The 12384-nt window shown below is 40.8% G+C and overlaps 3 protein-coding genes across 3 annotated transcripts in view; 1 reads left to right on the top strand and 2 right to left on the bottom strand.

The window, feature by feature from the left end:
* The window catches only part of LOC111343977 (uncharacterized), a 4013-nt gene extending 3274 nt beyond the window's left edge, over positions 1 to 739 (bottom strand). Inside the window, exon 1 of the mRNA XM_022951180.2 lies at positions 1 to 739. This exon is cut by the window's left edge and continues 3274 nt beyond it. The gene's annotated coding sequence lies outside the window, so the exon portion shown is untranslated.
* The window catches only part of LOC148716263 (uncharacterized), a 43163-nt gene that overhangs the window by 21788 nt on the left and 8991 nt on the right, over positions 1 to 12384 (bottom strand). The window lies entirely within an intron of this gene.
* LOC111339015 (zinc finger protein 862) lies at positions 3924 to 8416 on the top strand. Its single transcript, XM_088745710.1, has 7 exons — positions 3924 to 4243; positions 5013 to 5112; positions 5204 to 7088; positions 7248 to 7383; positions 7518 to 7663; positions 7760 to 7865; positions 7947 to 8416. The coding sequence occupies exons 2-7, from the start codon at positions 5040 to 5042 to the stop codon at positions 8232 to 8234; spliced, it is 2634 nt and encodes an 877-aa protein (XP_088601836.1). The 5' UTR covers positions 3924 to 4243; positions 5013 to 5039; the 3' UTR covers positions 8235 to 8416.

The raw sequence follows: 12384 nt of genomic DNA, 5'->3' as shown, positions 1-12384 counted from the left end.
TGTCAAATGGAGGAGAATACAATTGCCCTTGAACCCCCTAGAGGGTGGGTGTGTGAGCACCAATATTCACCGAACCCCTTAGCTCAAGAATGGTTGGATTGGTTGGAACGTGGAGAGAGTGACCTTCTCATTGGGAGAAACTTTGAATTTTACGAAGGTGTACGAGTTTTACCTGCCGACGGAGTTTTTGGGCTGAACATTTTTCTATTCAATGACTGTTTGATGCAAGGATGTAAACATTGTTTCAAGAAGAGAAATTTAATCTCTCGCAAGAACCCCGATCGATGCATGGAAGCTTTATACAGAGCAAGGCTTCATGAAATTGAACTGTGGACAGGACAGGGTTTTAACGTTACACAGATTTGGAAGTGAGAGTGGGAGCAAAAGTTGAAAGATGAAGATCCACCCCCTGAAAGAAGACTACCCCGATTGAGTCCTCGAAATGCTTTATTCGGGGGGAGGACAGGGGCAACATGTCTTCACCGTGTAATTGACAAACAGCAGGGGGAGCAAATACGCCATATTGATGTGACATCCGAATACCCCTGGGTATACAAGCAAGGTACATACCCCACTGGTCACCCTCAAATTTTCTTCCAACCTCAAGATCAGAATATTCTTCTTACTTCGGCGTGGCTCAAGTTACCATTTTACCCCCAGAGAATCTATTCCATCTCGTCTTGCCTTTTAGACATTCGGGAAAACTTTTATTTCCTCTCTGCCGCTCTTATGTTGAATAGGAGATTAAAAAACCCATGCTGGATCGTACACATGTTTGCGCACATACGGAGGGACAGCGCGCTTTGACTGGTACGTGGAGTACCGTTGAACTCAAACAAGCGGTCAATTTGGGTTACCGCATTTTGCACATTTATGAGGTTCATTTTCCCACCAATCAACAAAAGAAAGGATTGTTTGAAGATTATGTCAATGTTTGGCTTAAAGACAAACAAGAGAGTGGAGGGTGGCCTGAATGGGCTACAGATACTGACACCAGAATGCATTACGTGGAAGATTATGAAGAGCACGAAGGTATCAGATTAGACAGCCAGAAGATACGCAAGAACCCAGGCAAACGTTCCACAGCTAAGTTGATGCTAAATTCATTTTGGGGGAAGTTTCGTGAGAGAACAAACACGCGTAGGACGAAACAGATTCAACACTCTTGTCAACTTTTTGAAATGCTAGACGACCCATCCCAGTTGGCTCTGTAGAGATACCCTAAGTGAGGATAGATAGATTGGCAGCTTTCTGTACAAATAAGTTTCTTCCCCGAAGGGGAAACCCTTGAGGGCATGTTTATGATAACTTTTTGAATCTAATGAAATTTTCGTGCAAGTTGTTGAAATATTATTCATTAAGGACTATTTATATTATTCATACATGAGAAATTGCTGTAATATTATTAGTGCTATTCATATTATTTCTTCTATTGTGGGTGTAATTTTCTGACCCACACTGAAATTCAGCTTGCCTGCAAAAGTGTTGATTGAACATATCTATCTATCAATCAAACTGGTGAGATTCTCAGGGACAATACCCTTGAAGGTGAAGATGAAGATCGGAGACCACAGGGGCAAGAAGCTCTTTCAGATATCAACCCACACCAAATAGATGAAGGATTTGATGAAGATGAACATGAGACAATTGCACTTGCAGAGCAGGTGTTTACCATGCCTTTGGGCATTGACATAGGTAGGTACATATTTTCCCAAAAATCTACCTTTCCTGAATCTTTAACTAAAAATGTGAATTTTCATTTAGACACAGATGCAACCAGTACTTCTGATAAAGACTCTGCTGAGCCTGTGGGAAAAGATCTATCATGTGATACAGAAGTAAGTTTTCAGGAAGTAAAATCTTAACCACCAGTAATTCCATTTTTTGGTCTTTAAGACTCTGCTGGGTCTGACAACATTCAGGGATATGAAGAAGTCCAGGTTTTAGCAGCACATCTGGTTTATTTCAGAGAAGAAAATATGGCCTTGTCCAATAACCAACCCAATGAAATCATTAGATTGTGGAAAAGCTTTCATGAATATGACCAACAGCCGACAACATTTACTCCTCGACACTGCACTACACTGGTTATGGGAAAGTTTAGAGCTACAAAAAGAAGTACCAATGTTGTACCAGATGGTACTAGGAAGTGAGCTACTTTATCTTTTATGTTGTTAATATTACAAAAAAACCCTTTTTCATAGAATTTGTTTCTCTTTCTTAAGATGTTTTCTAGCCTCCTACAGTGTACCAGCCCAATGGCCAGATCGTGACAGGTACACTGAGGTTGTTATATCTGAACTGTGTAATCTACATCCTGAGCCAAACAGATCAAGGACAAAAACATCTAACCCTTGGTCTTTTGCGTGTAAAGACTACCGAGGCATACAAGAATGTGTTATGAACTATGGCATGGTGATGAGACAGATTCAGCTGCCAGAAATAAACCAAGCAACACTAAGTCAGTGGTATATCAAGCGACAAACCAGCCATACCACTGCTTCCGTCTCTGCCACAAGTCAACTATCCTGTGCCCTTCAAATTTATATTACCAACCAATACCACAAGAACAGCTGTTCTCAGAGATCTCTCTTCATAAGCTTCTCAGAGGTTCTCTCTTCATAAGCTTCCCAACTGACGCCAATCCTTCCAGCTTCTGTTTTTTTTTTTGTACAGCTACCAACATTAGTAAGAAGACTTCACCCTGCTCCAATACAGTCAAAAGTACACACCACCATCAGCCTCAACAACACAATCAGTCCAGGCAACAAGTCTCATTCTCAACCACCAACAAAACCCAAAACAAAAAGATGAGACAAGGACCTCCTTGGAATAGAGAGAGCAGCAGCTGTGAGTGATCCTTGTATAACATGGTTTGCCCCATGAGTGGATAAAAGAGAGACCCTGAAAGTCATAAACAGTAATTTGGAAATTGGTATTGTAACACAATGACTGAAAAATTTAAGACATGGATGGAAGACCTTAAAAACAACAGAGGGTATAAAAAGAAGACAGATTAACTAATTAATTTTTTTTTTTTTTAATTTTTTTTTCAGTTCAAGCTTGATTGAACAATGCTAGTGCCTGGCTCCCTCAGTTAGCAGTTAGCTCCTGAGGTTTGGGTAATTATTACCTTGATGGAGAAAATGCCATCATAAATGCATATCTTCAAACTTTTAATGCTGCCTAGCTTAATTGCTAGAAGGTCCCGAGCGCTTAGTAAAGCAGAGGGATAGTTTGTTGGATTTTCTTAATTCTTTTTCTTCTCTCTCTTTCTCTTTTTTTCTTTTTTTATACACTTTTCAACAACCTCCCATAAACTTAACTTTACTTAACTATGTATGAATGCATTGATTTTAGCATAACAAAGGTATTTCTCTCTTTGTGGGTAGACTGTGCCTCAGTAAAGGAAACCCCTTTTCACACCAAGATTCCAACAAAGAAGAATGTGCGCCTTCCTGAGTGAGAGGAACATGCTAATCTGAGTATTTACCTCTCACAAGGCACAGAAGTACAAGGTAAGAATAATGCAGATGTTTTGTCACACAAAGAAAGTAAGAACTTAGAAGTTAACAAACCATAATACAGATCGAACACATATCAAACAGCAAACACTGTCAATCATGTTGATGTCTGCAGCATATATAAAGCTCAACAATATTTATGTGGCTGAATGTAATTTAGGCAAAGTTAAACTTGAGCCAATGCAGTCAGCAGTGGTCCGTGGGCAGCCATGCACAGGGGGTTCACATTTACTGGGTTTGTTGCAGGGGCATTTGTATTGTGTTCCAGCTACGTTCTAGTTCACTTTTGCTTGCCATAGTTCAGTGCCTTTTTGCTTCTCTTCCGAAGTCATGACTTCACGCCAAACGAATACTAGTCAAGAAGTAGCTTTGTTCGGAATTTCCTCATCCGTAGCCACATCAATCTCTGCTCCACCAGGCAATACAGGGTTTTCCTTTTCGGCCGGCGACCGGCGATTTTCGCCGCCTGCGAACGGCTCCGTCGCCGGCAACTAAAAGCATCCTTGCTGGTAAATAATTTAAAATATTTTAGATAAAGAATAAACGCTTTGTATGTTGTCTGACAATGACGTGCAAGAAACGGAAATCGATGAGGAGTACATATTTCCTCCGAAGAAACTCGCGAAAACGAAGAGGAATTTTTACGCGTGTACTGGTACGTGACGTTCATTAATGCAAGTTTGCGTTGTCAAGTCACGCATCACTGGCATCCCTTCAAGGTACGTAAATTGTTTTATTTCTGCATTTCTCATAAATATTCATCACTTAATGAAATGTAGCGCTTTCATCGCAATTTATTAAACCAAAATGGTCCTTTGTTTATGAGGTGTGTCGCCTTTTCATTTCAAATACGCTTCATTTAGCTTTCGTGAATTCGAAGCAAAATAAATTTAACGCAGACAATAATTAATCACTATTTGAAAGGTCAATTATCTTCTTGACTTCTCGGCTTCTCACTGTTTTAGTTTAAACAGATATACTTTAACTAGGAACTACTTATTCTCACCAAGCGAAAGCATAAAAAATATTATCTCGGGTCAAGCTATAAACCGAAGTAAAGTGATAAGCCGATCGTGCGGGATAAAATTGCGAAATATTTTTGTGATGTTCGTGTTTTTGTTCACCTTTGATCTGTTTGATTCTTGTGTTAATATCTTGATGTGAAATTCTTCCAGATCGATTCGAGTGTTGTTTTACATTAATATTTATTAGTAACGTGCCCGGTATTGCCTGAGGGATGAACGGGCGAAGATACAACCACTTTGTTTGTTGCTGTTTGTCGCTGTTTGTCGCCATGTGCTCGATTGCATAATCAACGTGCCATATTTGGAACCAGTCGTGCCCAGTCTGTTTTGAGGCTGCAAGCAAACTTCCAGACTCTCTTTGGTTGTAAAGAAAAAACGATGCCTATTGGAGGTGTTGATAAATTATATCCTTGACTTCTTATATAAGTAAAGATATCATTATTATTATGCATTACTTTTGCAGTGCAACATCACAGTGTAGTTCTCGAACATGAGCCAAAAGAGACAATGTTCCAAACAGGCCGGGATTCAGACATTTTTCACCAAAAAACAACGGGTGTCAGGCAAGAAAACATTTTGACAACACTTATTTACTGTATAAATACAATTACACTTTTTCATTATCTTAACATAACAGTAACTTTCTTTCATCAGATGCATCCACATCTGCAGATCTCACACAGTCTGATGCACCACAAGCTGACTCTAATGATAGATGTGCTCCGTTGCCTTACACATCAGCAGATAATGTGGAAAAAGTTCCCTCAGTAGAAAAAAGTCCATCTGCTGTGCCTGTAACAAACGTAAGCAAAAAACCATTGGATAATCAATCTAAAATGCCTACACAAGAGATGTTGGAAGACCTTTTTCCTGGAGAGAAATCAAGAATTCATCACCACGATATCTGTGATGCGGGTTGTACCTTCAGTAGAGAAGAGATTTCCAGGCAGCTAGAAGCAAACAAGGGCAAGAAGAAAGAAAAGCTGTTTAATCACGCATGGCTATGCAAAGCTGACATTGCCTACTGTGCAGCAAGCGGATACTGGTGGCCTGTGTTTGTAGAAGGTGAAGGGGTGTATTGTATCCTGTGCAAGAAGCACAATGTCCACTCTACACAAAATAAGCAAGAGAAATTCTCTGCAGAGCCCTCAGTGAGGTTCAAGTCCTCGGCATTGGTGGGGCATCTCAACAGTAGAACACACAATGAAGTTATCCAACTTGAACACACACAAAGGGGAAGTATTTTCCAGAGAGAAGTCAGCAACAGAAAAGCTGCGGAGGCAAAAACAATTGAATGCGTCATGCGTAATCTATATTTCCTGATGAAAGAGGAGATATCGAATAGGAAAGCAGCCCATCTAAATGAGCTTGTAGCGTTGCAAGGGGGTGAAGAGATCAAGTACTTCCAACACAGAAGTCAACGAGTGCAAAAAGAAATGATGCTAGCATTGGGAGATGCGGTTTGTAACTCCTTTTTGCCAGATGCTCAGGCCGCCAGATGTTTTGGACTGCTCATAGACGACCTTACAGATATTGCTGTTCAAGAGCAGATGATCTGCTTCATCCAGTATGTAGATAAGAAAGCCTCTAAACACACCAAGTTCCTTTTTACAACTAACCTTTTGAGTGGCGAAAGCTCTAGTGCGAATTCTCCGACCATAAAGGCAGCTGTGCTTCAAGGTTTGGAAAATAAATCCCTAGACACCAGAAAGTTTGCCTCAGTCTGTACTGATGGTGCATCAGTAATGACAGGAGAACAAAATGGCTTGGCTGGACTTCTTCGCAGAGATTTCCCTGCAATTCTCACCTTTCATTGCGTCTGTCATAGACTAGCTTTGGCAACTGTTGATACCAGTAAAGAAGACGATGTGAAATACATCGACAACGTTCACAACTGCCTTAGGCAGGTCTGGCAGCTTCTTGAAAACTCGCCCAAGAAAATGGCGACTTTCATCAAGATACAAGCCAACGTCAACACCGTACAACTAAGTGCAAAAGGGAAAAAGGCCGTGGCAACAAAGCTCCAGAAAGCATGCAAGACCCGCTGGCTTAGCTTTGAGGCATCAGTGAAATCTGTCAAGAAGTGCATCTACCCCCTCCTCTTGGCTCTAAAGGAGCTGGAATCCGAAAGTGCAACAGCTGGAGGACTGTACAAAAAGATGTACTCAGGCTACTTCCTAGGAACCCTATATCTGCTTGGTGAGGTGCTTCCCATTCTTAGTACCCTAAGCAAGACCTTTCAGAAAGGCGAATTGTCATATGCCCACATTAAAGGCAGCATTGGCTACGCAAAGGCCCAACTGAATCAGCTACTAGAGGAAGCAAAGAAAACAGAGTTCATCAAAAACCTCACGGCTGATCTTAGGAATGGTCCCCTGTCTGCTACTAACATTGAGCTTACACAATCAGATGAGCGAAGATTGGCCAACCTGAAAGTTAAATATCTGACAAGTTTGATTCAGAACATCGACAAGCGGTTCTCCAAATGTCAAGACATCTTCTCTGCCTTTAAAGTTTTCCATCCAGGGCTTATACCTAGGTATGTATTTTTATCTATTAAGTGAGAGGGTTATTTCCGTTACAATTCATGAAGTTACACTTAGTTTAGTAATATGCAAATGCAATTTTAACCTTTGAAAATCAGCTCAGCTAGTTTGCAGTACTAATGAAGCTTTTATTATTATCGGTATTAATCTAGAAAGGAACATCCGGACTTCAAAAGCTATGGGGAGGCAGATGTGATGTTGTTGGCCAAACACTTTTTCAGTAATGATGTGGACCAGTTCATGGCAGAATGGCATCGTTTCAAATTTGATCTCATTGACTTTCAGGGGGTAGGTCACGAGAAAGATAATAACATTTGCAGTGTACACAGCCCTAAAAGGAGTGGTCAGAATGTATTAATGTTCGTATAACTTTCGTGTTACTGTATTGATAATGACTACCATTTTCCCGTTTTCTCACTCAGGACATGGAGTTTTCTTTGAGGCAGCTATGCCAGTCTCAGAAACAGTACCCACTGCTGTCTGAAGTCGCAGAGATTTGCTACTCAGCCCCTGTCACAAATGCTTGGCCAGAGAGGGGGGCTTCTGCTGTAAAGCGAATTAAGACAAGGTAATATGCCGTAGCATTGTTATTATCAGTAGAATAAAATAAAATTATATTTTGCTTTATTTCTCCTGACACCTATATGAAATTTCCTTATTTTAGGCTACGAAGCTTGCTTAAGGATGACATGTTGAATGTTCTCCTACAAGTTTCCATTAATGGACCAACCTTGGCTGAAGCAGACAGCATAATTCAAGATGCTACAAAGGTACAGGCTCATTAAATTGTCACTTTCCCTTTAGCTGTTGATGTAGCGTCTTCCATTTAGATATGCTATCTTTCTTCACAGCATTGGCTGAATGACAAATCAAGGTACAAATTGAAACGAGTGAACCAGCCACGACAACCCCCAAAGGAGAATGCGGAACTACCACGTGCTGCCTTTTTCTCTGCTGCAACCCAAACTGACATAGTAATTGACTTGAATAAGGAGGCGGAGGAAGAAGAACAGAGTAAAGAACAAGAAGCAGAGATGATAGTCACAGAGAGCTTAGGTTTGGCTGGTGAAGACTGCACAGAACAAAACATATCAGACGAAGATTCAGGCCTTGACTCTGTTTCTGAGGATGAGTTTTAGCCATGCCCCACTCTCGCCTTGAATTATCTGACTGCTTTATTAGATAATTATTAGCTAAAATATCTCAAAAGATTTATGTGATTGATGAATCAAATAGGTCATATTCGTATTTTTGTTGCAAAATTTCATATGATGTAACAGAAAAGGGCTGCATTTTATTAAATACGTTGTCATTTCTTGTGTTTGTGAAGCCTGTTCATCTGCTTCATTTGGGCAACCAAAATGCACCAGATTGCGTCTCAGAGCACTTAATTTTTCAAAATTTTCCGGGGGGGGGGGGGGCATGCCCCCGGACCCCCCTAGAAGTTCGCGCCTTCGGCGCTCATGTTGAGCGCTACGCGCCCAAATTGTCTCCGCCTGCTTTACTTTTATCGACTTAAACTTTATTTGAAAAGGAAAACCCTGCAATATGTCTTCTTCTGCAAGCCACGTTTCAGCACTGAGCATGTCCACTTCAAACGGACCTTCTTCTGGTTCAACAGTGCCTTTTTTACCGGAACTTGCTGCTTTCGTTTCCCAAGAAGTTCAGGCTGCGATTCAGTCTCATTTTGCTGCTTCGCCAGCTCAACCAGTGCCATCTAGTGCTATTGTTTCAGCCTCCCCAGCTCTACCCGCCGCTTCTGGGGGCGTTCCCGCTCCCTTGAGCAGCTTGACTTCTTTGTTTTTGGACTCTGGCACAGGGTTCCAATCGAGTACCGCAGCTACACAAGGTAGGCCACTTCTTTTTGTAGTTCCTTCTTTCGTTTCGACATTTTCTTCGCCTTTAATGTCAACTGCTTCGTCACCAGCCCTCACGTCAAGCAGTCTCGCCATTGGGACGTCCCAAGGCGTTGCGTGTAGCGCAAGCATTGCTCTTCCTTTTCTTGCAGATCAGCCGTTTCTCATGGGCCCAGGCTTTTCCTTGCAATACATTACGGTTGACCAGATTCTTTCTATGGTCTCCAAGTTTGGTCGTGGGGCTCTGATGGCAAAGTTTGACGTCGAGGCCACCTATCACAACATTGCACTGCATCCCTCGGACCGGTATCTTCTGGGTCTGTTGGTTGATAAGTATTTCCACTGATTTATCAGTGTGACAGTGCCAGGTGGTTGCCATGGATACCTGCAAGCCTGGCTGGCATCAAGCATGGCTCCACCTAAACCAAGGCACCTTCCCCAAGCTCATCTATTGGTGATGAGTTTAATTCTGAGCTATCGGAATTTCGACACTGACCATGTTTTACTATATGATATTGTTTTAATTTAAAAGAATGAGAAAGGAAATTAACCCTAAAACCACCAAGTTTTTTTTGAGACATTTTACAAGGAATTTTCAAAAAATTGTAAAAAAATCAGTTTTTAAGATTTTTGTTTGAAATTTTCACTGTTGGCAGCCAAGAGGTAGATATTTAAAAAAACGGTTTTAAAGAAATATACCCCTGTAGGGTTTTTCAGCACTGAGATTAAACACAGTTATATTGACCTAAGAATTTTCCGAAATTTTGGCTTGCAAGAGCTCTTGTGTCACGAAATGAACGCAGGAGACTGGGGAAACTAGTTCACAGGTTACCCTCAACTATCCGGAATCAAAATGGCGTCTGTTTACTATAGTGACGAAAGTGATGAAGAAAATGTGCTTGATGAACTTCTGCAGCCTGAAAATGAGGAAACGGATGAGGAAGAAGAATCAAACTATCACGAGTGGACACTTCAGCGACTCAAAGAAGAGTTGGGTCGAAGAAATCTTTCAAAAACAGGCAGAAAACAAGAGTTGATCGATCGACTGGTTGAACATGATGAAAGCGGAGCTGTGTTGTGGTCAGATGAAGAACTTGAAGTGGAAGACCTCCCTCCTTTTCGAAAACATCCTGGCCCAACCTTCGTTGTTGGCGATGAACAAAATGCTGGAGATATATTTAATCGCTTTTTTACACCGGATTTGATAGAAGTTTTGGTTACAGAAACCAACCGATATGCACGTGGGAAAGAAGCTGTCAATTGGGTTGACACTTCTGCTGAGGAAATAAGAGCATTTCTGGGAGTAACAATTTGGATGGGCTTGAAACAAGTACCTGATCTTTATGATTACTGGTCAAACAGTACAGTTCTTTCAGTTGATGGCATAAAACATGTTTTCCCGAGGAAAAGGTACGAGGAATTGCTCCATAATTTACATTGTGCTGACAATGGCTCTGCCATCCCTGCTGGCCAGCCAGGTCATGACAAAATTCATAAGATTCGAAACGTTTTGAATATTCTCAACAGAAATTTTCAGGACAACTGGACACCACACCAGCAAAACAGTGTAGATGAGGGAATGATTCCATTCAAGGGAAGAATTGGGTTCAAACAGTACATGAAAGATAAACCTACCAAATGGGGTATCAAGGTTTGGAAGTTAGTGGATTCAGTTAGGGCCTACCTTCTCCACTTCAAAATTTATACTGGAAAAACTGATAATCCAGGAGCAAATCTTGGAGAGAAAGTTGTCCTTGATCTTTGTACTTCTCTTCCAAGGGGTATTCCCTGGAAGCTGTACTTTGATAACTTTTATACAAGTTTGTCATTAGCCAGTTCACTTCTTGAGCAAGGAATCTTTTGTACTGGGACGACCAGACCAAACCGGGTGGGGTTTCCTCATCAACTTCACATGGCCAGACTCAAAACTGGAGAGAGTAAGTGGATGATGAAAGAACCAAGATTTTTTGCACTGAAGTGGAAGGATACAAAGGATGTATATGTGCTGTCTACTATGGCAAAGCCAGGGGTAGAAGATGTCAGGAGAAAAGAGAAAGGTCATGTGGAAGGTGTTATCAAGCAGTGTCCCTCAGTCGTGGTGGACTACCGCAAGTACATGGGAGGAGTGGATACAAATGATCAACATCTGTCATATTACAAATGTTCTAGGAAGTCTAGTAAATGGTGGATGCCTGTGTTTATGCAGATGTTGGACATGGCAATTGTCAATGCATGGATTTGTGAGTGTTTTCTCAGGGGAGATCATAACTCAAGAAAGCAGAAGGTGTTCAGAGATGAGCTTGTGGTCTCTCTGTGTGGAAAATTTACAGGAAGAAAGAAAGTTGGGAGGCCCTCTGGACTCCCAGGACCAAGGTTTGACAAGGCAGAACATTGGCCTAAGAAAAGAGAACAAAGAGGTTACTGTGCTTGTGGCTGTGGAAGCCGTGGCCGTATTTACTGTGGAAAGTGCAATGTTCCTCTGACTATTGAGTGTTTTGAACTGTGGCACACAACTGCCTAACTGATGTATTTTAAAAGCTTTTTCTACTTCAAATTAAATTAAGATTTCCTTTACAATGATGTTTAAGTTGTAGAAACAGTTTTAAAGACATTTTAACAATTATTCTTACTTCCAATACCATGCATAAGCAATCAAAAGCAATCATTTTCGTGTTGTATTTCTAGATGACTGAACTTCATCCAGAATCTGGGATATTCTGGTATGCTGGACACAGAAACACTGCCTTAAGTTCCACCAAGACTGCAGGAGAGCTAACAGCATTCTTGGATACCTTTTCAAAACAAATCTCAGATATGAAAGGTGGAGGAACCAAAAGGGTACCAGCAACTTAACCTAGCAATCATCAATGTCATTAAAGGTAAGAAGTGTTTGAGAAAACTAATATATTTTCTTCTTTGGCAGTAACCAGGCCATCATGATGATATTTCTTTTATGAAGTGACAGTCTTTCACAGAATTATTTTTCTTGCTAACTAAGCTTACATTATCACTTTGAACTGTGTCTCATCATTTTGATTGATTGTCTCTAGTAAGGGAAGGGGAAGACATTCTAAGTGGTGACTCAATCTTTGGCAATCTAGGTACAGTATGCATGGTCAAACAAACTACTGCACTCTCCTTGGTTGAAATTTTTGTCAGAATTTAGATTATGGAACTCCACATTAACACAATAATCAACTGTATAGGGTTGTTGGTAATCCACAATTTTAAATCTTTGAGCACTGACTTGAACATTTGTCCTTTGACTGCCTTCTAGGTTTTGTTCTGAATGAGAAAGATTATGGAAAGCAGGCAGCCACAGAGCTCATAGAAGAGTATAAAAAACAAGCTTAAACTTTATTCCAATTTTACCATTATTCCTGTATTTTCAAATGATATTTAGGTTTTACATGTTCAATTTAAGCTGCATTGA

Source organism: Stylophora pistillata, chromosome 14, assembly GCF_964205215.1.
Source record: "Stylophora pistillata chromosome 14, jaStyPist1.2, whole genome shotgun sequence".
In the NCBI taxonomy this organism is placed as follows: domain Eukaryota; kingdom Metazoa; phylum Cnidaria; class Anthozoa; order Scleractinia; family Pocilloporidae; genus Stylophora; species Stylophora pistillata.
This window is presented reverse-complemented; position numbering and strand designations above follow the sequence as displayed.

Excerpts from the sequence above, each read along its gene's own strand:
- LOC111339015 (XM_088745710.1), top strand. The coding sequence starts at position 5,040 with ATGAGCCAAAAGAGACAATGTTCCAAACAGGCCGGGATTCAGACATTT. Across the intron at positions 5,113-5,203 it reads CAAAAAACAACGGGTGTCAG|ATGCATCCACATCTGCAGAT; the intron begins GCAAGAAAACAT and ends TTCTTTCATCAG. Across the intron at positions 7,866-7,946 it reads TAATTCAAGATGCTACAAAG|CATTGGCTGAATGACAAATC; the intron begins GTACAGGCTCAT and ends CTTTCTTCACAG.